At 41.3% G+C, this 25,815-nt stretch overlaps 2 protein-coding genes across 8 annotated transcripts in view; one reads left to right on the top strand and one right to left on the bottom strand.

Annotated features, from left to right (window-relative positions):
* The window catches only part of LOC143290554 (sperm-associated antigen 16 protein-like), a 30,913-nt gene extending 22,593 nt beyond the window's left edge, over window positions 1-8,320 (top strand). For both annotated transcript variants that reach the window (XM_076600099.1, XM_076600098.1), the window contains exons 14-16: window positions 2,143-2,269; window positions 5,841-5,905; window positions 6,617-8,320. In XM_076600099.1, coding sequence (XP_076456214.1) covers window positions 2,143-2,269; window positions 5,841-5,905; window positions 6,617-6,727 — 303 coding nt within the window. In that variant the 3' untranslated portion in view covers window positions 6,728-8,320. The remainder of the gene's footprint in view (window positions 1-2,142; window positions 2,270-5,840; window positions 5,906-6,616) is intronic.
* A 10,752-nt stretch (window positions 8,321-19,072) lies between these two features.
* Window positions 19,073-25,815, bottom strand: part of LOC143290552 (membrane progestin receptor gamma-like) — a 56,738-nt gene continuing 49,995 nt past the window's right edge. For 5 of the 6 annotated variants that reach the window (XM_076600093.1, XM_076600096.1, XM_076600095.1 and 2 more), the window contains one exon: window positions 19,073-24,944. In XM_076600093.1, coding sequence (XP_076456208.1) covers window positions 23,774-24,823 — 1,050 coding nt within the window. In that variant the 5' untranslated portion in view covers window positions 24,824-24,944 and the 3' untranslated portion in view covers window positions 19,073-23,773. The remainder of the gene's footprint in view (window positions 24,945-25,815) is intronic. The other variant, XR_013056415.1, reaches the window with a different exon arrangement.

The raw sequence follows: 25,815 nt of genomic DNA, 5'->3' as shown, positions 1-25,815 counted from the left end.
AAGTAAGTGTTCATCTCTGTGAGTGTGTGTTTGTGTGTGTGTGTGTGTGTGTGTGTGCCGTGGAAGCTGCGATACTTAGACTAGAAATGAGTGTGTGGAGGAGGGGGGTAGAGGAGGTGCACGGTAATGCGTGTGTGTGTGTGTGTGTTGGAGCTCATGTACGTTTATATGTATTTGACTGTGCTTTCATATATGTGAAACTGCATGTCTGGTGCATTTCTGTTATGCATGTGTGGGTGTATGTGTGAATGTGTGTCTTCATATTTTACATTTATTTGCTTATTTATCACCATTGTTGTCTTATTTATTTATTTATTTATGTTTTATTATTATCATTTTATTAGTATTACTAATATTATTACTACTACCTTTTTCTATATTATAATTATTATTTATTTATTTATTTATGCAAGCTTATCTATTATTTATTCCCCCGTTTTTTTGTTTTTTTTGGGGGTTTTTTTCAAGGCCTGACTAAGCGCGTTGGGTTACGCTGCTGGTCAGGCATCTGCTTGGCAGATGTGGTGTAGCGTATATGGTTTTGTCCAAACGCAGTGACGCCTCCTTGAGCTACTGAAACTGAAACTGAAACTGTCTCTGTGACACGTTGTGTGTTGTTTGTTGTTGTCTATGTATCACATTGTGTGTTGTTTGTTGTTGTCTCTGTGTCACATTGTGTTGTCTCTGTGTCACATTGTGTGTTGTTTGTTGTTGTCTCTGTGTCATGCTGTGTGTTGTTTGTTGTTGTCTCTGTGTCACATTGTGTGTTGTTTGTTGTTGTCTCTGTGTCATGCTGTGTGTTGTTTGTTGTTGTCTCTGTGTCATGTTGTGTGTTGTTTGTTGTTGTCTCTGTCACATTGTGTGTTGTTTGTTGTTGTCTCTGTGTCATGCTGTGTGTTGTTTGTTGTTGTCTCTGTATCACATTGTTTGTTGTTTGTTGTTCTGTGTGTCACATTGTGTGTTGTTTGTTGTTATTATCTGTCTTTTTCACACATAAGTAAAACGGCATACACACATTTGTGCAGTCATACACACACATTTTTATGCGTACAGGTGTGTTCATGCACACACATTCATTTAGCACTACACAAAGACCTACATACACATTGACACAGGTGTGTACACAGACATACTAACAGTGACCCCTCTTCTTTCCAGCCCAACACTGTCCTCAAAATCAGAATGCCAGAGAGACACAACAGCCAAGTTATTTCAATTGATGGTCTTGGGTTCGAATCACGGTCGTGGTGCCTGGACGGTCAAGGGTGGAGATTTTTTCTATCTGCCAGGTCAACACATGTGCAGTCCTGCCAGTGCCTGAACACCCTTCATGTGTACATGCATGCAGAGGATCAAATATGCACAGTGAATAAAGATAACCATAATTCTTGTCAGCACGTGGAAGACAAAAGAAACACAAACATACCCAGCATCCCTCCAAAAATGGAGTATGGCTGCATACACGGCTGGGTGAAAACAGTGATCATGAATGATATGGATACTTATATAGCACCTATCCTCAGTCGGGGACCAAGCTCTAAGCACTTTACAAACACGGGGTCATTTGCACAACAGGCTGCCTACCTGGGTAGAGTCGACTGACGGCTGCCATTGGGCGCTCATCATTCGTTTCCTGTGTCATTCAGTCAGGCATGCACACACACACACACTCAGACATACATGTAACATTTTATGTGTATGACCATTTCATTCATTTACCCCACTATGTAGGCAGCCATACTCCATTTTCAGGGGTGTGCATGCTGCGTATGTTCTTGTTTCCATAACCCACCGAACGTTGACATGGATTACAGGATCTTTAAAGTACATATTTGATCTTCTGCGTACGTGTACACACGAAGGGAGTTCAGGCACTAGCAGGTCTGAAAATATGTCAACCTGGGAGATCGAAAAAGTCTGCACCCTTTACCCACCAGGCGCCGTTACCAAGATTCAAACCCGGGGCCTTAAGATTGAAAGTCCAAGGCTATAACCACTCAGCTGTTGCGCCCGTCAGTTCAACACGTATAAGCCCCACGCATAAACAGCAGCCACGGAGTCGCAGCCCACAAAGACAGAAGAAGAAGAAGAAGAAATGCAGAAAGGAAACATAACTAATGAAACAACCACTTCCCATTTCAGGGGGACACTCTGGCTTCCTGTGACTCCATGGGCTCTGTGCGTCTTTGGGACGTGAGGAAAATCGCCACCATCATGGAGATCAATGTTGGCCCTCACCCAGCCAACAAAGTGGCCTTTGACCCCACAGGTAGGTCACAGGTCACCGTCGACTGGCTTTGAAATGGTGGTGTTGTGTGTGATTGTGTGTGTTTGTGTGTGTGTGTGTGTGTGTGTTGGGGGAGGTCAGGGGGAGAGGGGTGTGGATGTTGGTTTGTGTATGGGTGTGGGTGGGTGTGTATGTGCATGGTGGGGGAGCTGGGGTGTGGATGTTTTGTTGTGCTGTGTAGACGTCTGTGTAGTCATTGTCACTGCTGTGGGTGTGTGGTGTTATAGTCTGATATGTGTTGCTGTGTACACTGGTGTATGTTTATATTGGATGTTGTTGTTTGTAGATGTCTGTTGTAATCATTGCTTGTGTGTGTATATGTTGGTACTGGATGCTGTGGTTTGTAGATATGTGTCACTATTATCACCGGTGTGTATATGTTGGTATTGGATGTTGTTGTGTGTAGATATGAGTCGTTATTATCACTGGTGTGTATATGTTGGTATTGGATGTTGTTGTGTGTAGATATGTGTTGTTATCACCAGTGTGTATATGTTGGTATTGGAAGTTATAGTCTGTAGATATCTACTGATATTATCGCTGGTGTGTACATGTTGATATTGGATGTTATAGTCTTTAGATATATGCTGTTATTGTCACTGGTGTGTACATGTTGATATTGGATGTTATAGTCTTTAGATATATGCTGTTATTGTCACTGGTGTGTACATGTTCATATTGGATCTTATAGTCTTTAGATATCTGTTGGTTATTTCCAGACAATGTGTGTGTTAATGTCCAGTGGGGTTTTGTTTTGTTTGTTTTTTTATTTTTGTTGTTGTTTTGTTTGTTTGTTTGTTTGTTTGTTTTTTGTTTGTTTGTTTGTTTGTTTTTTCTTGTTTTGTTTTTTTACCTCTGTAGTCATTTGTATTTGTGTGTGTTTCTTGTTGTTAGCTAATTTAGTAACTACTGAGCATATGTCTGTATCTCTGTGGTCATTTGTGCTGATGTGTATGTTGAGGGGGAGGGGGGCAGGGTGAGTGTGGTGTGCATGCATGCATATGTGTGTGTGTTTGTGCATGTGAGAGTGTTGTGTCTGCTTATTGTGAGTGAGTGGTGTGTGTATGTATGTGTGTGTGTGTGTGTGAGAGAGAGAGAGAGAGAGAGAGAGAGAGAGAGAGAGAGATGTTTGTATTCATGTAATAAACCATACAGAAGCAGAGAGTAGGAGCCAGAAACCAGTTCTTCAGTGTTTAAAGATTTAACACAGTTGGAAAAGAAAAAACAAAAAACTTGAACATGCATATTAGGCTATCCAGAAGTGTTTGTATTTAAGTAATTGTATCTGAACTATATAATGCATATTAGGCTATCCAGAAATGTTTGTGTTTAAGTAATTGTATCTGAACTGTATAATGCATGCTGTCGATTTTTATCTCCAGTAAACCAAGGTCATTAAACCATTCTGATTTTTTATTATGTGCAGTATTAGACGCAGCAAGTCAGTACAAGTTACATTGAACTTGTGATGGATATTCTTTGTATTTCTGTCTGTGAATGGGAATATTTTGCTCTTTTTTTCTGTGCTGCTTCTCGGTTGGGTGGTTTAAATTCATGTCTGTTCGCCATTGATAGTGTTGAAGTTCTCTGTTAATTGTGAACGAGTGCATGCATGGTTGAAAGGGAATGCAGCTGTGCATGGGTTTTAAACAGAAGGATTGCACATGAAATTTTGCAGTTTCTTGTTCAACATCATGCATGTGTTGTTCTTCCCTCTTCCCTATACCCTTCCTCATGCATGTTGGAAATCAGTGTTGTTCAAATGAAAGTGTCATAGTATAGTCATTTTAGCAGAAAAGCAACTTTGAAATGTGTTATGATTTTAGAATAAGCAAAGGACTTTGGGACAGAGAAACAGCAAATGAAGACACTGTGTGTTTTGTTGTTTTTGTCGCTGCTTATATCCAGGATGCTGGTACGGACAGAATTTGATGAAGGACTAGCCTGGTTTAAAAACTGGATGTACTTCTTTTTAAAATGAAGATATCGAAATAGCTGTGTGTAAAGAAAGGTAAACTGAGCTGTTCACAGATATGATTTCTATACCGTCATCATTGCAATACACACTGCTTTCTAAAAAAATGGAACCTGACCAAAACCTAATGGGTCATAGAATCATACCTTTAACTCACTCAGTACGGCCAGTCCTCTCTTCTCCTCTACACAGACCCCTCGGATGTCCAGTGGGTGTCTCAATGACCTAACCTTTAGCTTCCGTCGTCAGAATTGTGGTATTCTTTATCAACATTCACCTATTCAGTATAAGAGCCTTCCGCTTGCAATATTTTAATAACGGAAATTGAGGTGAGATGCTGTTAGCGTCGTCTCTTTCGCCGTTCGTATGGAGAGAGTTAAGCTACGTTCACACTAAGCCCAGCCATTCACTGACAGCCAAACACAGAAACACCCACACAGCCAGCTGCTGTCAGCTAGAAACAACACAGTGCCATCCAGACAGGAGAAATGAGTATCACTGGAATTCACACTGCTTGTATCATTGAAGAATTTTGTCCCTTAGGCCTTGACGGGCGTCATAGCCGAATGGTTAAAGCGTTGGACTTTCGATCTGAGGGTCTCGGGTTCGAATCACGGTGACGGCGCCTGGTGGGTAAAGGGTGGAGATTTTTACGATCTCCCAGGTCAACATATGTGCAGACCTGCCAGTGCCTGAACCCCCTTCGTGTGTATGTGCAAGCATAAGATCAAATACGCACGTTAAAGATCCTGTAATCCATGTCAGCGTTCGGTGGGTTATGGAAACAAGAACATACCCAGCATGCACACCCCTGAAAACGGAGTATGGCTGCCTACATGGCGGGGTAAAAACAGTCATACACATAAAAGCCCACTCGCATATAATTATACGAGTGAACATGCGAGTCTGACGCCCACGAACACAGAAGAAGAAGAAGAAGAAGTCCCTTAGACCAGCCACCCATCTCATCTGCCTGGAGAGGGCACACATGGCAGGAATGCACAAAATGATGTGCGCACAATTCTCGGCCAGTTGCTGTCAGCTGCTTGCAACAACTGACTGGGCTCAGTGTGAACGTAATAAAAATGATAATAATAATAATCCTGATAATGTATTGTACTTATATGGTGCAAACTCCCCATAGATGGGCTCAAAGCGCCTCGCATGAAACAGTTCATATATAACAGTACATCATACCACACAAGAGCACATGAAAACATAGGAGTGGAAAACAAAATATGTATCCACCAATACAACACTTTAAAATGCAGATATATGAATAATCACAGGACAAAAGGCATAGTATACATCCTACACACACACACACACACACACACACACATGCACACGCACACACACACACACACACACACGTGCACATGCACACACACACACACACGTGCGTGCAGAGCAAACACCAACTCACAAACACACACACCACAGGAATGCTATAAGCAAACGCAGCCTTAAGAATCAACACATGTTTGATCCCACATGAGAGGGACAGTCCATGACAAGAAAGGAATGGCCAGTGACTGACAGAACAGATGAGTGATGACCGTGTGTGTGTGCTGACAGGTACGATTCTGGCCATCGCCAGCAATGACGGCACCATCAAGATGTACGAGTTGGCCAACGGAACGGTCAGTATTCTGCACTGGGTGCGGTGTTTGGTGTGGTGTCTGTGGCATGAGTGTGATTGGTGTGGGAGTGTGTGTGTGTGGTGTGTCTGTGTCTGTGTGTGTGTGTGTGTGTGTGTGTGTGTGTGTGTGTGTGTGTGAGTGTGGTGTTAGTGGGGGGCAAGGGGGTGGGGTGGGTGGTTTAAGTGTGTGCGTGTATGTGTGTGTGTTTGTGTATGCGAGTGAGAGTGTGTGTTTGTGTTTGAATGTGTGTGCAGGCGAGTGAGTGTGTGTGTGTGTGTGTGTGTCTGTGTAGGTGTGTGTGTATGAGTGGTATGTATGTGTTTGTGTGTGTGTGTTTGAGAGAGTGTGTGTGTGCGTGTGTGTATGTTTTTGTATGTGTATGTAGTGAGTGTGTGAGTGGTGTGTTTAAGGGTGTGTGTATGTGTGAAGGTGCATGTGAGTGTGTGTGTAGGGAGGTGAGGGTGTGTGGTGTAGTGTGTGCAGAGGGGGCGGGGGGAGGAGGGAGGGTGTATGAGCGTATATCTGTATGTGAGTGTATATATGTGCACGTTTTATGTGTGTGGTGTGTGATTGTGTGTGTATTTGTGTGACGTGTATATGTGTGTGTGTGTGACGTGTATATGTGTGTGTGTGTGTGTGTGTGTGTGTGTATGCCCTGTTTATTTCAAGACTGTCATGCCTCTATTCTGGTTTGGGGTGTGTGTGTTTCAGACCATCCCTCTGATCGGACACGAGGACGCCGTACAGTGCGTGCTCTTCGACCGGTCCGGAGAATTCCTGGTGTCTGGCGGAAGTGACAACACAGTCCGCATCTGGTCTTAATGGGCTGTTCTCGTTGTGGACACTCCTCCCTCCATGCCTCTCTCCTCTCTGCCCCCTGTGCTGTACATTTTCCTCAAGGTCCTTAAGAGTCTGTAGTGCTTCAGACATCAGCCTGTCTGTCCTGCCCCAGTCATTGCCACTGTTTAGCTTTCTTTTTTTCTTTTTTTTTTCCAGTTGTGAATCAAAGAAACAAGAGTCAGATTTGTCAGAAAGTCAGCCAATTCTTTTGTAACAACGGTGTTTTCTCTCTTCTTCAAACTATCAAGATAAATCATCAACGTTTCCAGCTCTGAACCAGGATTGTACTGACTGTAGGCTGTTCTTTGTGTAACTGACCATGGCCGTGTGGATGTTTACCTCTTTTATTTGTCTTTCTTTCAAGTGTAACAGTGATGTTTTCTCTCTTCTTCAAACTATCAGATAAATCAGCAGGGGGTGTTTCCAGCTCTGAGCAAGGATTGTACTGACTGTACTGACTGTTCTTTTTTTTTTCTTTTTTTTTTTATACATGTTGCAATCCTTGATTTAATCTACTGACATGACCTATTTTAATTGTTCTCTCTTACCTATGTTTACAATTATATGTATATGTTTGTGTGGGGATGTTTGAGTGAATGTTTTTAGTGCTATTGTAAAGCGCATAGAGCTTCAAGAATATGCGCTATAGCAAGAAGTCTTAATAAATAATTAAAAAATAAATTTTTTTAAACTGTAGACTATCCTTTGTCATGTTGACATCTATCTCAGGACAGTTGGCACTGTCAGGCTGCTTGGACTTGTGTATCCAGAACTGTGTCACGTCTCCGACTTCACTCACTTGTCTTCTGAAGGTTCTTGTTCCTGATTGTTGTAGCAAGAAAAAGGACGCATCTTTGTTCCTTAGAGAGAATGTTAGTGATCTGTTCCGTGATGCGCATGTCTGCAGGTGGTTTGTAGCAAATGTCTCTAACTTGTTCAGGACAGGGAACTGTCAAACTGTCAATAATGATAAATAGAAAGAAAATCAAACTAAAGCAACCCAAACAAAACATGTCCTCTTCCATGTACACATGCATACACACACATGCACACACACACACACACACACACACACACACACATGCATACACACACATACACACACACTTGAGTATCTTGCAGAGTTGGTCACAATGCTACGACAGTTCAGTTTTCTCCATTATTATAAACAAAAACAAAACAAATATTCACTTTGAAAAGTGGAGGTGGGAGAGGGGCCTTTTCTTTGTTTCATGTAAATCACAGTGAAAATGTATATAGTCCATATAGGTGAATGAAAATCTGTGAGTTGGTGTTGTTTTTGATCCTGTGACTACAGTCAAAACTGACAGTCAAGTTGTGGAATGGTCTCTGCAAAAACTGACCAGGATGTATTTCAGTGTAAATGTGTCCTATTTTCCTTCTTTTTTGTTGTTGTTTTTTTGGTAAGAAATGTGAGATAAAAAGCAGATAAAAATTATTTAAATATTAAAACACAAACACACACACCTGTGTATAACAGCCTGTTTTGATTCTGCTTTGTTTTGTTACTTTTTTGAGAGAAAAAAAATCATTAAAAGATTATCATTGTCAGTATTCTTACTTTGCTTGTGTCTGTGTACGTGCATACCCACAGGCAAGTTGTGCGTGTGTGAGTGTGTGTGTGTGTGTGTGTGTGTGTGTGTGTGAGACAGAGAGAGAGAGAGAGAAACTCTGTGTGTGTGTGTGTGTGTGTGTGATTCACAGAGAGAGAGAGAGAGAGAGAGAGAGATTTGTATGAGTCTTTGTTCATTTTCTCTTGTCTACATACTGACATCACATTCTGATGCCCGTTATATGCTCAAAGTACCAAATCCCTTTGGACAGATTACGGCTCGGCAATAAAATCTGATTAATAATAAAACCACAATAAAACCAAATTATTTCTTTATACATTTTATTCATATTGTCACAGTACTGCTGATTATCTTCAAACACAATGGACAGATTATCAACAACAATTTGAACAAAGCATATGCAAGTTGATCAGTATAAAAAATTAAAAAGCTATCTAAAACTGAAAGAACAAGAAAACAAAAGCAAACAAAGCAAGGTTCAAATCAAATGATGTAAACCAGTTATTGCTTTGAAATAACAAATTGAAACAAGAAAAAGAAAGAGTGTCCAAGCCATTCAATTTTCTCCAGTTTTACTTCACACACACACACTCTCTCTCTCTCTCTCTCTCTCTCACACACACACACAAACACATACATACATACACATTTAGGAAACACATTATTACACACACACACACACACACCCCTGATATCTCACACACATACATTCACACAGATCTCTCCTGTGACTTGGACGTTGAGTATGGTGTCAAGGATATCTATCAAAAAAACAAATTTTAAAAAAGATGTTACTTTTTTGCCTGTTCCTCAGGAAAATGACAAATCATCTCATCTACAGTATTCCTCTATGTGCACATTGGCAGCCAGGAGCAAGGCACATTGAAGGGGTATGACTGGTGTGTCCCTGTGCAACCATCCCCCCAACATCCCCCATGTATGTCTATGTTGAAGTTACAGTATTTGTATTTGTATTCCTTTTTATCACAACAGATTTCTCTGTGTGAAATTCGGGCTGCTCTCCCCAGGGAGAGCGCGTCGCTACACTACAGCGCCACCCATTTTTGGTATTTTTTCCTGCATGCAGTTTTATTTGTTTTTATTGTCGAAGTGGATTTTTCTGCAGAATTTTGCCAGGAACAACCCTTTTGTTGCCGTGGGTTCTTTTACATGCGCTAAGTGCATGCTGCACACGGGACCTCGGTTTATCGTCTCATCCGAATGACTAGCGTCCAGACCACCACTCAAGGTCTAATGGAGGGGGAGAAAATATCGGCAGCTGAGCCGTGATTCGAACCAGCACCCTCAGATTCTCTCGCTTCGTAGGCGGACGCGTTACCTCTAGGCCATCACTCCACAGTATGATAATCATTTGTGCCTGTTGTCTTACTAGGCTTATTACAAGTGAATGATTGTGATTATTGTACATGTGGCTCACATTAACTTAGTATCTCACCTCTTTTATGTATTCATACTGACGTGACTGTGAGACTGCAATCATTGCATGTGTATGATTGTGATTACTGTATGTGAAGTTCCACACCAACTTTAGCATTTTATGTTGTGTTTTTTATGTATCCATACTATGTAATGGTTCCCAAAGGCCAACATGACCACCAAGGCTGCTAGTGCAATCTTGCCCCCTAGTCTGAAAGTCATAGTCCTTCACGAAAGACTAAGCTGTAAATGACTTCCCACTGCAATGAAGAAACCACTGATTAAACAGCTCTGACAGAGTGGGGATGTAACTTGGGCAAGACACTCTCTATAGTTCATAACTATATACAGCTCTGACAGAGTGGGGATGTAACTTGGGCAAGACACTCTCTATAGTTCATAACTATATACAGCTCTGACAGAGTGGGGATGTAACTTGGGCAAGACACTCTCTATAGTTCATAACTATGTACGGCTCTGACAGAGTGGGGATGTAACTTGGGCAAGACACTCTCTATAGTTCATAACTATATACAGCTCTGACAGAGTGGGGATGTAACTTGGGCAAGACACTCTCTATAGTTCATAACTATATTATACAGCTCTGACAGAGTGGGGATGTAACTTGGGCAAGACACTCTCTATAGTTCATAACTATGTACGGCTCTGACAGAGTGGGGATGTAACTTGGGCAAGACACTCTCTATAGTTCATAACTATATACAGCTCTGACAGAGTGGGGATGTAACTTGGGCAAGACACTCTCTATAGTTCATAACTATATTATACAGCTCTGACAGAGTGGGGATGTAACTTGGGCAAGACACTCTCTATAGTTCATAACTATGTACGGCTCTGACAGAGTGGGGATGTAACTTGGGCAAGACACTCTCTATAGTTCATAACTATATACAGCTCTGACAGAGTGGGGATGTAACTTGGGCAAGACACTCTCTATAGTTCATAACTATATTATACAGCTCTGACAGAGTGGGGATGTAACTTGGGCAAGACACTCTCTATCCGATGGAGTCTCCCGTTGTCCGACAGATGGGTAGGCAGACAGGCTTACCTGTCGGTGTGCATCCTCATATGGAAGAAGAGGCTGATTCTGGATGCGCAGCACTTCCCACAGGTTCATAACTATATACAGCTCTGACAGACTGGGGATGTAACTTGGCCAAGACACTCTCTACAGTTCATAACTATGTACGGCTCTGACAGAGTGGGGATGTAACTTGGCCAAGACACTCTCTATAGTTCATAACTATATACAGCTCTGACAGAGTGGGGATGTAACTTGGCCAAGACACTCTCTATAGTTCATAACTATATACAGCTCTGACAGAGTGGGGATGTAACTTGGGCAAGACACTCTCTATAGTTCATAACTATATACGGCTCTGACAGTGGGGATGTAACTTGGGCAAGACACCCTCTATAGTTCATAACTATATTATACAGCTCTGACAGAGTGGAGATGTAACTTGGCCAAGACACTCTCTATAGTTCATAACTATGTACGGCTCTGACAGTGGGGATGTAACTTGGGCAAGACACCCTCTATAGTTCATAACTATATTATACAGCTCTGACAGAGTGGGGATGTAACTTGGCCAAGACACTCTCTATAGTTCATAACTATGTACGGCTCTGACAGAGTGGGGATGTAACTTGGGCAAGACACTCTATATAGTTCATAACTATATACAGCTCTGACAGAGTGGGGATGTAACTTGGGCAAGACACTCTATATAGTTCATAACTATATACAGCTCTGACAGAGTGGGGATGTAACTTGGGCAAGACACTCTCTATAGTTCATAACTATGTACGGCTCTGACAGAGTGGGGATGTAACTTGGGCAAGACACTCTCTATAGTTCATAACTATATTATACAGCTCTGACAGAGTGGGGATGTAACTTGGCCAAGACACTCTCTATAGTTCATAACTATATACGGCTCTGACAGAGTGGGGATGTAACTTGGGCAAGACACTCTCTATAGTTCATAACTATATACAGCTCTGACAGTGGGGATGTAACTTGGGCAAGACACCCTCTATAGTTCATAACTATATACGGCTCTGACAGAGTGGGGATGTAACTTGGGCAAGACACTCTCTATAGTTCATAACTATATACGGCTCTGACAGAGTGGGGATGTAACTTGGGCAAGACACTCTATATAGTTCATAACTATATACAGCTCTGACAGAGTGGGGATGTAACTTGGGCAAGACACCCTCTATAGTTCATAACTATGTACGGCTCTGACAGAGTGAGGATGTAACTTGGGCAAGACACTCTCTATAGTTCATAACTATATACAGCTCTGACAGAGTGGGGATGTAACTTGGGCAAGACACTCTCCACTTATATAAATTTCTAACCCAGACTGTCAGGGCAGCCACTGTCTCCTCTGCTCTCTTGACAGTCTTAGTCAGACAACGACTGACTTTCAGACTGTGCATTGTTGGTGCACTGTGCACTGCTGGTGTGTCATACACCACACCTGAATCTCTCTTGTTGAGATAATGAAGTATTCTGTATTCTGTACTCCCCACCTATACTCCCATCACCAGCTTCCCATACTCTCTCCCCCCTGCTGCCAACTGAGGCATCTGTGAGTCAATGAATTGTTACTCCAAGTTTTGTTCTATTCACTGTTCCAGTTCTTTATGACCTAGAGTGATCCAGAAAATTTAAGGTTTTAATGACAGTAAAAGAAGAGCATCTGTGTCAGTTTCTCAGACAAAAGATTCTTGAGAAATAATTACAATGTCAAATGTTTGACTTCTTTTCTTGAACATTTTGCCTTCAACCTAAGTCAGAAGACCAAAAATAGTTCATAACTATGAACAGACAGGGTGTTAAAAATGTACCAATGGTTTGCATGAAATAACTGTCCAAGCACAACTACACACACATACAAACACATGCACGCATCTACAAATAAACAAGCTTGTGACACGATTTCCCCATCATTTCTATATCTTCAAAATAATTATAAATAAAACACAACTAACTAAATAAAAGACGCCGGATGAAATTGTGCGTAAAAGTGTGTGTGTAAATTATGTGCAAACATTTTCATGACGGCGTGTATGCTTTGTGGGTGTGGTGAGCATGCATGCATCTATTTACATACTTGTGTCTGCGTGCATAATCTGGCATTCATTTATTTGTACACACCACTGTGCCTGGTTAGTCCTGAACAAGACAAAGCGATCCGTCAGACCAGAAGGCAGACATCAAGCAGACTGACAGTTCATCAAAACTGCCCCTGCTCCTGCCCCTGCCCCCGCCCAGGCCCCCACCTCCGCACCCACCCCTGCCCCTGCCCCTGCCCCCGCCCCCGCCCCCGCCCCCAACCACGCCAAAGCCAAAGCCGCCAAGCCAGTGTCTTGAAGTGTGAAATCTATTGAAAGTTTTCAACAACAGCAACAACAACATTCTTTTCTTTCTTTTTTTTTCTTTTTTTTTCTCTCAAGGCCTGACTAAGCGCGTTGGGTTACGCTGCTGGTCAGGCATCTGCTCGGCAGATGTTGTGTAGCGTATATGGATTTGTCCGAACGCAGTGACGCCTCCTTGAGCTACTGAAATACTGAAATACTGAAAATACAAAACTGACACAATGGAGTTATAAAGTATGCCCACCTGTTCCTCTTCTTCTCAACTGCTGACGCTCTACACCAGTAAAAATTAAAATCTTCACAAAAGCATTTAAAATCAAAATCCTAACATTTGATTTTTGCATCATTTTGTCATTAATCTGAAGTGGTAAAGCAAAGTAAAACCCACCTATATACACTGAAACTGAACAACTTGTATATGTATGTCTATATTGATTTACACAGCCTCAAATGCATGGAATACATATGGGATTATTTTGATCTTGAAGCTATATGCAAGAATACACTGCTGTCCATTAACGTAACTCTACACTAATAAATTGAATATTTTGCAACCAAAAGGAGGACTATGCAGAATAGAAAAGAAGAAAAAGTGGAAAAAAAAAAAAAATCAAAAGTACAAGAAATATGGCATAAAATGACTACGAAAATCTATGCAAAAAAAACAACAGGAAATAATGATACAAAATGACTAAAAAAATTTATGCAGAAAGTCATCACCACTATTTTGACTGCATTTGGCACTTGACTCAGAAAAGTGTTTTCTTTTGTTTCTTTTCTTCTTATCCCATGTTTGGTGTCATATACTGTACCATGTCAAACTGATGCAAACTAGGCCTATTGGTTTGCTCTGCTTGGCCAAATTTCGCGCGGCTAACAGTGAAAAGACGGGCCCGCTCGCTCTTAGCCAATCAAACGCCTCTAAAAGCTATAAGCGCTGAATCATTCCTTTGGCCAAGGCTCTCCACGCCATCTTGTCAGGTTTACGCTCTGTCTCGTCTTACGCTTTCTTCGGCTATTAAGCGTATCCTTTTACATTGATTGCTACACAGTGGTCACTGCAGATGTAATGACTTAAAAAGGTAAACGACCTCTCAAAAGTTTTCACACCTGAATGGTGGTAAAAAGATCCAATAGGTGTAACATAAAAAACAACTGACATCATCCAAACACCACAAAAACATTTCAGTTACATGACAAATAACAGAAATCAGCAAAACACCACATTAACATTTCATCATATCAGAAACAGGTATCACCGAAACAGGTTTGTTTGATATACATATCAAAAATATTCAACAAAAGTATGTCCACCTCCAAGTCACTTCAAAAATATTCTTGTCAGAAAAAAAGTGTAGTACAAAAGCAACAGACCAAACAATGAAAACAGTTTGTCTGAAGACAATATGCTGCTGCCCAAACGACACAGGGATGATCAGAAATGGTCAGAGTAGTCATTCTCTACACTTCTGCGGATTAGGAGAGATAGAGCGCATTCATCTTTACACCAACATCACTGATCACAACTATTTCACTTTAGCTTTGAACAGTCTTTCTCTCTCTCTTTTTTTCTGTACCAAAAAGCACAGGGAAATTTCTGTATTTTGATATTAATGAGCCCCTGACATCATCATCGAATCAAACAATTTCAAGCAGATACACACAAATTCTCTTGAGCACATACATGTCAGATAAGTTGAAGTGAACAGTTTCGGAAAGTTGTGTCTGCATTAGCTTCATCAAATATAAGAGCAAAACATCAGTAAAGGAAGGGAAAGAGAGTGACAAAGACAGTAAAGGAAGTGACAAAGACAGTAAAGGAAGGGAAAGACAGTGACAAAGACAGTAAAGGCAGGGAAAGACAGTGACAAAGACAGCAAGGGAAGGGAAAGAGAGTGACAAAGACAGTAAAGGAAGTGACAAAGACAGTAAAGGCAGGGAAAAACAGTGACAAAGACAGTAAAGGAAGTGACAAAGACAGTAAGAAGGGACAGAGAGTGACAAAGACAGTAAGAAGGGACAGAGAGTGACAAAGACAGTAAAGGAAGGGAAAGACAGTGACAAAGACAGTAAAGGAAGGGAAAGACAGTAAAGGGAAAGACAGTGACAAAGACAGTAAGAAGGGACAGAGAGTGACAAAGACAGTAAGAAGGGACAGAGAGTGACAAAGACAGTAAAGGAAGTGACAAAGACAGTAAAGGAAGGGAAAAACAGTGACAAAGACAGTAAAGGAAGTGACAAAGACAGTAAAGGAAGGGAAAGACAGTGACAAAGACAGTAAGAAGGGACAGAGAGTGACAAAGACAGTAAGAAGGGACAGAGAGTGACAAAGACAGTAAAGGAAGGGACAGAGAGTGACAAAGACAGTAAAGGAAGGGAAAGACAGTGACAAAGACAGTAAAGGAAGGGAAAGACAGTGACAAAGACAGTAGAGAGGAATTTTGTTTAATGTCCCGTCACACATACTGGTGATTGTAGATAATTTGCTCATGTAAAACCTCTCTCAAAACAGGTATAGTTTTTCAATTAGTATTACTAAAAGACAACAGGGTAATTGGCACACTCTAAAGTATCAATTTTCACATTTGAATGCTATCATTTAAAAGGTAGGAGTGGAGAAGAGGTGAATGGAGGGTTGTAGGAAACCTGGTAGATGATGAAGATATGAATGAAAAAAGAGAGGGAGGAGAGGTGAACGATACAAAATCAGCTGTGCTGTAAACTGGCCAGACTGTGAACGTAAAAAATGTTAATCTAGCTGGCTGGCTTGCAGTGCATTGCTGCACACTCACCTTACATGTGGCTCACTTTTCCCTCCCCGCCCTCACAAACCTGTGACCTGTTTACTGTCCTGTCCATCCCACACTCCGCTCAGGACAAGGGAGACTATCACAACCACACCCCAAGCTCAACAGGCTGTACAGGGTTACCTTCCTTTCCTACTCCTCCCTTTTCTGTGCTCTTGTATGATTCTGTGTGTGTTAAGGGCAGCTTTTCAAGACAAGCAAATCTGAACATTTTCACCACAATGGTGTATTCTATTGCTCATTCCCATCCCTTCAATATATGCTCTGTCCTAAAAAAAAAAAAATTGCCCACATTATGCAAATGTGTGTGAACATCGCGAGTTCATCTGAAGATCGCAACAAAGCACCCAAAACAACAAAGTTGAAACAAGTCTGACACTCCAAAGTGGAAAAACAGTGCACAAAAATCAAATATATAATCGAAAAATCAATCAAAGTGTACTATCAAAATTCTATCAAATAAGAGCATAGAAAACAATCCTACTGAAACCAAACACCGAATAAGAAAATGCAAAACAGTGCTACTCAAAACCAGAACCAAAATAAGCACATATATACAAAAGGAAAATAAGATGCAGAGGTACAAAAAATATCCAAAAAATATTCTTCCAAAACCAACAGAAATAACCGTCAGAAGGAGTCAAATGAAACAACAGCCAAAAGCATGTGGAACTCAACAAACTTCACCAATGAAAACACATACATGTGTGAGGTGACAGCTGTCTGATGTAAAAGACAGCTGCAACAATAACAAAAAGTAATAACAGATTATGTCAAAAATGGCCAAAATTCATCCAGGGAGTCAGTAACAAAATCTCAAAAAATTGTTTCAGGTATAACACTTCAACACACGCATGCATGCACGTGTGCACACGCACACACACACACACACACACACACACACACATGCAAATTCACAGATACACACATATTATCACATCAATAAGACAGATCTACAAATCACTGCACACACACACAATTAAAAAGCAGGAAATGGAGCTCAAAAGAAAGGAAAATCCAAATTGTGTGTTTTGAGTAGATTATTTTGGAATCAACCAGGGTACCTGCTGTACACATGTAGATCTTATCTTATATTTTAGTGTCAATGATGGGGGGGGGGGGGGTTCGTTTGTTTTGTTTTGTTTTGTTACCTAGTTAACATCAATTCTGTTACTTTACTTACTGTCCTGCATATTTTCATGAATGTACGTGTTCTGAAAAAGGTTGTGCTTTATGTTTAATGTTAGTACTCAAACCAAGCGACAAATTTTTGTGCATTTACAGACAATAAAGTTGTATCTTAACACTTCCATCTTTCTTTTTATCTTATTTTTTTTCAGATATCAGCCGATTTAACATGTTGCCCAAAACATCATCCATCCTGTCCTGGGGGAAATAAAATACACACACAAAAATTTGTTTTAAATCAATAAGACAGAAAGTGGCAAACTGAAAACAAAACAGAATCAAAAATGCATGCATCAAAAACAAAAAATAATTCAAACTAAGAAGCAAAATAAAAGTAATAGGTAAAAAAGAGACTAAACTATCACTTCTGATTAACTCATTTCATGATTTCAACATCAATAAAAGACAAGACAAGAAAAATATCAAAGTAAATATATACAAATACATGTATACCATAACTTAATGCAGCAATAATCATATAAATAAATCAACAATTTGAAACTAAAATTCAAAGTCACTAATCAAATACATAAAATTATTTTGTTGTAGTTTACTTGATCCTTCAATGAACATGACAAGGAGAGAAAAAAAAAATGTTGGTCAAATTTACAATAATTTGTATAATAATTCACATTTTTAGATTATTGGATAGAAAATAACAAGGGTCATTTGTTCAAAATGTATGGCTCAGAATAATGCATTGATTGAACATTTATCAATGACAAGACCTACTTCAAGTATCAAAAATAAATTAAAAAAATAAAATACTTATAGTTATAATGAAACCCTTTTAAGTATCAAAAATATACACAAATTATACAAAAAACAAGGAATATACATCTGATCACTGCACCATAACTATGGATTAAATCAACTTTAAACACAAAAAAAGACTGGATCCAACACCAGTGAATACATAGCCCGAGATTCACAAGAACAGCAAGGTTCTTTTGATTTTGTTTGTTTGTTTTTTGGCATGTAGGATGAAGAGTAGGACTGGTTGTTTGTATTTTTTCTCTCACACTTTTCCCGTTCTCTAGTCAACCCTTGTCTTAAACAACAACAACAACAACAACAATGCAAACATCACTGCTGTCTAATCATCTGCTGTCAGTAAATATCACCTCTAAATTGTAAATGCAAAACGACCCTGAAAAAAACCTTGCAAACTAGGTAAATCAACTGATAAACTAACACGCAGAATAAATAACTAAGAACGTAACATAAGATATAGATATTCTGATTTTTTTTTTTTTGGGGGGGGGGGGGGGGGGGGGGGGGGGGGGGGGGAGGGGAGGGGCAGGGGGGGAACTTTAAGTAAAACAAATGAATATGAGAAGTTTTTTTTTTTAAAATTAAAAAAAGGCTCATAAATACTGGTGAGAATCATTCTTTAAATGAAGAATCTCAAAGGCCTGTTCTAAGAACATTAAGTCACCTCACAATGAGACACACACACACACACACACACACACACATACACGCACACGCACACAGACAGACCGACAGACAGAGGAAAGACAGTGAGGAAGAAAGACAACAGGACAGAGATGCCATCAGAAGGCAACATAACAACATTCAGCCTTGTCCCCAGAACACGCCATGTTCCACTGCTGTGAGGCAAAAATGTCTAACAAACTGAACGTATGGCCAACTGCAAGAGCAAGAGGGGAAAAAACAGTCTGTTATATTACCAAACACTACAGACACCAGATTAACAAGTTCAGATAAATAAGTATCAAACAAATAAAGGGAAATAAATGAAATAAACAAGTAGCCAACAAACAAATGCAAACAATTTTTGTACAGGCAAACAAAACTCAAGGAGTCACTTAGACAAGTTAGAGTCCATGAGGAGTTTGTGCCATACAAGTACTATCCTCTTTTCTTTTTTTTTTCTTTTTTTTTTTTTTTTTTTTTTTTTTAGTATGTGACAATGTGTGACAGTTTTTCAGACAGCATTATCTGTATTTGGTCCAACCCCATCTGTGCCAAACTGAAAAATAATCTCTCTAGTGCTTTATTCACATACTTACAAGTGTGTACATGTATACACACACGTGCACATAGTGACATACTCCAATGCACCTTCTCATGTAAAGTGCAGCTCGCACACAGAAGCTTTCTCTTCTAGGTGATTGATTTCTCTGTGTGAGGGTGATTGATCTTGTGTGTGAGACGGAGGTTGGTGATTCTTTTTTATTAAACAAGAAAAATCTGTGAGCAAAGAATATATAATCTAAAATCAAAAGGGGGTGGCACTTGGGGGAGAAGGGAAAGCAGTAGCAGGTTGGTGATCAAAGGCTGGACAATTGTTTCTGCACAACCATGATCAATTTTTCAATAGTGCGACATGCTCCGCAGCCTCTGAAGAGTGTTCTGGTTCACTGAGCTGGCACCAAGCGCTCTCAGGCCGCCCACAGAGGTAAACAGTTGGGCTGTTTCAGTCCCCTGGGGCATGCTCTGCATAATTTGAAGAGACCCTATGGCAACCATGAGGTGAATGACACCCACCTTCAGTGGCTACCTTGTGCCTGGCAGTGGCAGGCCGGCACAAGCATCTGACATTGTTACTATCTCTGGCATAATTACCCGATGGCAGTTTGTACACAAAAACCACATTTACATGATCACAGTTATTGCTAATCTCACTGTTAAACTACTGCCTTCAAGTATCAAAACAAATCATTATTCATCAACTTTGATTTGCAAAACTGTTGTCCGTCTGAATGCTATTGCTCTTACATTTTCAAAAGTCAACTTTGTCTGGTCCCGTGGTTAAAAAGTTCAGCTTGGATATGGAATACTGACATTGGTTCATAAGTCATCAATTGTCATTCTTCGTTCACTGCACATTGATCAGGAGTCATTCTGAAATACTGCTGTCAAAGTATACAATGTTCAGTAACAGATCTGTATCGAACATTCACAAATTAAGGAAGGCATTACAAAAAACGAAAAATTACACTATGCTACATCATCAAATGTGAAACTATAAACTGGCGCGTCAGAAGCTACTTCTGATCTCTCCAACTCTTGGTATCATTTCAAACAGAGAGGTACATTCTACACACAATCTGACTTCATTCTTTCTATACATATTTCCTTGGAAAGTAAATGAATGCTAGTTATTTATATTTCTTATTTCCATTGAAAAAAATATTGAGTCTCCTGTCTTTTTTTTTTTCTACAGTGAATAAACACAGGCAATTAAACAAGAGTAACAGACTGCGGATTCAGTAAAACATGTACTTTAGACTGACCTTATGAATAATTTTCTTAAAGAATTTAACAACATAAAATGACCTGAAGTTTCAGATTACATTTCTAATATAAATGCTTAATAAGCGTTAGATTATATTTTTAATATGGATGCTTATGCACTGATTTTAATGCATTACATGGTTCTATAATGCTTACCAGCAAGACAAAGTCATCCCAATCTTGTTCCAGAAATATATATATATATATTTGCATGGAAAATGCAGACCAGCATAACTTTATATCATATTTATTTCATAACAATGATAACTCCTATCTAGTACATGAAGAATGTTTGATCAGCAAGAGAACCTAAAACACACAGTTCCAGAAATGAGACAACTTACTGAAACAAAAATGTATAACTCAAATATGATAGCTGCTGGTCAGGGATGAACCCTAAACACTTTCCCTGGTACAGCAATAAACTGGTGTGGGTTAGACATGTAGATCTATGGTGCTGAACAGCTGAGTCATGGCTGTGCCTGCACCATGACTGCCACACACCTACACCTCTCCTGGTTCTGGATGGTGGTCAACAGGACCTAGACAGAGTCCACCTTCACCCAAAAGACGTCCCCTCCCCCCAAAGAAAGTCACCTTACAGAAAGTCCCCAGCCCCAATCATAAAGTCCCCAACCTCAAACAGAAAGTTCCCAATGTCAAACAGATCCCCATCCGCAAAAGAAAGTCCCCAACCCCAAACAGAAAGTCCTAATCCGCAAATAGAAAATCTCAATCTGCAAATAGAAAGTCTCCATCTGCAAATAGAAAGTGTCCTCCACCAACAGAAAGTCACCTTACAAAAAGTCCTAAACCCCAAACAGAAAGTCCCCAACCCTAAACAGAAAGTCCCTATCCCAAACAGAAAGTTCCGTCCCTCAACAGAAAGTCACCTAACAGACTGTCTCTAACCCCAAACAGAAAGCCCTAATCCCCAAACAGAAAGCTCTTATCTGTACACAGAAAGTCACTGACTCCAAATAGAAAGTCACCAACCCCAAACAGAAAGTCTCCAACCCCAAACAGAAAGTCCCCAACTCAAACAGAAAGTCCCCAACGCCAAACAGAAAGTCCCCAACCCCAAAATAGAAAGTTCCGTCCCTCAACAGAAAGTCCCCAACGCCAAACAGAAAGTTCCTAACCCCAAAATAGAAAGTCACCTTACAAAAAGTCCCCAACTACAAACAGAAAGTCCCTATCCACAAACAGAAAGTTCCTAACCCCAAAATAGAAAGTCACCTTACAAAAAGTCCCCAACTACAAACAGAAAGTCCCTATCCACAAACAGAAAGATCCATCCCTCAACAGAAAGTCACCTTACAGAAAGTCCCCAACCCAAACAGAAAGTCTCCAACCTCCAAACAGAAAGTCTCCAACCTCAAACAGAAAGTCCCCAACTACAAACAGAAAGTTCCCTCCCTCAACAGAAAGTCACCTTTCAGAAAGACCCTATCCACAAACAGAAAGTCCCCAACCCAAAAAGAAAGTCTCCAACTACAAACAGAAAGTCCCCAACCCTAAAAACAAAGTCCCTGTCTCCAAGCAGAAAAAAGAGACACCAAAGTGAGTCACATAACACATGGTGACAGTCTCCAGCCCCCCACACCCACCCCTCCACTCCCCCCAACCCCTGAATAGAAATGCCATGGCTGATTCTTTGACTGATTGTTCAGATGACAAATTTCAGTTGCTACAGGTTGATTCTATGACAGATAGTTCAGATGACAAAGTTCAGCTGTGGCTGGTGTTATCAACTGAAAACCAGTGGATCGGCAAATCCATCAAGACTGATGCAGTGAAAGCTTTTTTTTCCTTTTTTTTTTTTTTTGGCCTGACTGGACAGAGTATGCTGTACCCTCTTACTCTTCATAACTACATCACACACCATCAGCAACGACAGCAACAAGTGTTTTTCCTGTCTTCTTTTTTTTTTTTTTTAAAGCAACTGAATGCCACAACAGAAACCATTGTAGATTGTTTCCCAAAATCAACTGATACATTCCAGCTCTACTGTTAATATTACTATTACATGTTTACAGCATTAAACATACATTATTATAGTTTCATGCCAAGAAACCTTCAAAGAATGCTACAAAAGGAAAAACCCTCTTTTCTTAGTTAAAACCAACTGATTAGTACCACAAATACTACTGTTCTTTATTCATAGCATTAAAAACAAATTATAGTGTTTGTACGAACAAATTCTCAAATATAGCTTTTCAATATGTCATGGACTACGTACAGTTAGACATGCTTACAAACCATCCAAGCTGTAACATTTTTTTTTTTCATGTAGATTGTCTTTCTATTACTTCTAGCTCATTTCAGTTGTAATTAGTCCATGCAAAATCATCTCCACAGAACCTTACTTGAAAAGAAAAAAACAACAAAGGCAATAAACAATGTCTCTCAAATGACATTTTCTATGCAATCAGTGAAAAAATAAATGGAGGCAGATTTTTTTTTTTAAATGCCCAACTATATGCATTATATTATTGAAACTGTAGACAGCTACTGCTGAACTGACTTCAACAAAAGCAGGTTCTGTACAATAATGTCTTGTGTAAAACAGAAAACAAAAAACTAAATAAGCAAACAAACAAGGAAAAATAAAGTAAACATATGTAAACTGCAATCAACTGACCGACTCATTGTAGACAACAGACAGAAAAAGGCAGAGATTCCTTATTGCTGGTCCCTATACAATCACAAGTTTCATTTTGCACCACTGTTCAGGACTGCCTTCTCCCCAAAAAAGTATTTCAAAATTACTAACCATCAATTTGGAGAGAGAGACAGAAAGACACAAAGGCAGACAGAAAGATACAAAGACAGACAGACATACAAACAGACAGAGAGACTGAGATCAAAACAAAAACACAGATAGTGTGTATGTGTTTGTGAGTGTGTGAGTGAGAGATAAGAGTGCATGTGCGTGCTTAGCTTGTGCACATGTGTGTGCAAGCGTGCCGCTGTGAGAGTGTATGCACATGTTATGTGTGCTTTTGCATGCACATGCTCTACAGGAATAATCAAGTATAAGTAGGTAAGCCAAAGCACTGGAGTGATCCGATATTTCATGTCACAAAACAGGTGCCATGACTGTGTTTTATCAACAGCAACAACAAAAAAAACAAAAAAAGGAGCAAAAGCTCTTCCCAGGCAGGTTGTGTGTCATGGATCAGTGTACAAGTCCTGAGAAACAGACCCCCCCCCACCCCCCACCCCCCAACTATCCACACTCCCCACACCCTCTTAACTCTCTCAACCCCCCACACCCCCTACACCCAACCCCCACCACCCCACCCTCCCAACAAACATTAACTGCACTTGCACTTGCTGTCTGTGGCGGCAGTAGCAGCAGCTGTGTGTGATGGGGGCAGCAGGTGGAGGTTCTTGGCCAGGTACAGGTAGAGGGAGTACACTGTGATTATGACAGTGTTGACCACCAGGACCAGCCCCATCAGCCCCAGGCTGGTGTGCAGGTCAAAGTCCATCCAGGAGCTGACCAGGGCCCTCCTCTCCTGCATGTCCTGCAGCACGGCCTGCAGCTGGTCCATGACCCCCAGGATGGTGGCCACGTGGAACAGCTGGTGGCTGTGCCCGATGATGTCAAACTGACCCGGCTTCAGCCGCTCAGGAAAGTGTGACGCGTACAGGAAGGCGGCAATGACGGCGAAGATGAACTGCCGGGCATGCAGGGTCTGAGCCGTGAGGCGGCTCTCCTCCTCTGAGCAGAAGAGGAGGCGGACAATGACAGGGAAGCTGTTGAAGAGGTACGGAAGGCTGAAGGAGAAGAGGCGAAGGCACTGACGGACTGCGCTGGGCCGCATGAAGCGCGTGCCACAGGAGGACAGGGTGCACACCACGGCGCAGCACCCCGCCCCAAAAACGTACCAGGGGTAAAACACGCTCTCCTTCAGCACCTCAGGGAAGCAGTAGGCCCTGTAGGAGACGGCCACGCCAAAGGAGAACAGGCTGAGGGCGGAGTAGTCCAGGAAGAAGCAGACGTGGCGTGCCCGCTCGGACATGACATTGAAGGTGTGGGCGATGGCGCTGGCCAGGGGGAACATGCAGCAGGCGAACATGTAGCACAGCAGGGGCCAGGTGTAGGGGTCATGCTGGAAGTCCAGCGTCTCTGACAGCCCCTTCAGCACCCACATGAAGTACCAGCTGGGCAGGAAGTGAGTCCAGAAGTTGAGCGTCTCGTTGGTGGCGTCAAACAGGCTCAGGATGCACTGCCAGGCCGATGACTTGGGGTGCCGGTAGCCCGTGACGATGAAGTGCTCGTGGAAGTGCTCAGGCATCTGGTCCTTGTGATAGAGAGGGCCGCCCAGTCCACTGCTGGGCAGGGTGGTGGAGGGGATCATGGCGGGAGGAGGAGGGGGGTGACGGTCCCTGAGTGGTCCACGGTGTGGGGGTGGTGGAGGTGGCAGTGGTGGTGGAGTGGGCGGCAAGAACGGTGGCAGCAGCGGACCTCTCAGTCACGTCCTGCAAATCACATGGAAACATTTTCTGGGTGAGGAAAGCTGTCAAATTCAACCGACAAACACAGGGCAAAACATTCCCAATCTGCCTGTTACCTAATCTATAATTATTATTTTTCCCTGTGTCCGCTTCTCTTTTAGTCATAATCATACTGTTTGTTGTCCTGGCAACAACAAAACCCATATGAGTGATAATGAAAACAAAACCACAAAAAACCTGCAGGAGCCACAACATTCACAGCAGGGAAGAGCATATCAAAACATGTAGCCTAACATGTCTGGTGCCTACAACTGTGTGTACAAGATATCACACTAGAAATCAGATTTCAATACCTGTGAAAGACACAGACACAGACTCACATCACTGCAACACCACTAACCACACAAGCTGGGCAACAGAGAAAAAACTGCATCACTTTCTCCAAAAACCACCAAAATTTAGGAAGTTTCGCTCATTTCTCCTGCCCCATCATCTTCACCACTTCAGCAGCATCACTGCTACACTGCTCATCTTGAGTCCGCCACAGCCGAGTTCAACAATCTAAAGAGAACTATTAATGTTGGGTCACCAAAAGGCCACGCACCAGAGGAGACCCTGCACTGCTGCTGACTCTGGTGGTGCTCAGTTTGTGCCTGTTCTGATTCCATATCCACATTACATCACCTACAATGCCCCCTACAGACAACAATAGCTGTTAAGTCACAGAGACCGCAAACATGTTCCTCGAACAACAGTCCCTCCTTGAAAGTGCAAACACCAAAGAACTTGACAGAAACTTACTCTGAGCAAATTCAAGAAATACATATATTAAAACAAGAGAGGCAAGACCTTCAAGACTCACTTGTGATACACTTAAAAAAAAAAATCCAAGCTT

The sequence above is a fragment of the Babylonia areolata genome, chromosome 15 (genome assembly GCF_041734735.1).
Source record: "Babylonia areolata isolate BAREFJ2019XMU chromosome 15, ASM4173473v1, whole genome shotgun sequence".
NCBI lineage: Eukaryota > Metazoa > Mollusca > Gastropoda > Neogastropoda > Buccinidae > Babylonia > Babylonia areolata.
Note: the sequence above shows the minus strand (reverse complement) of the source record. Positions and strands in the feature narration are given on the sequence as shown.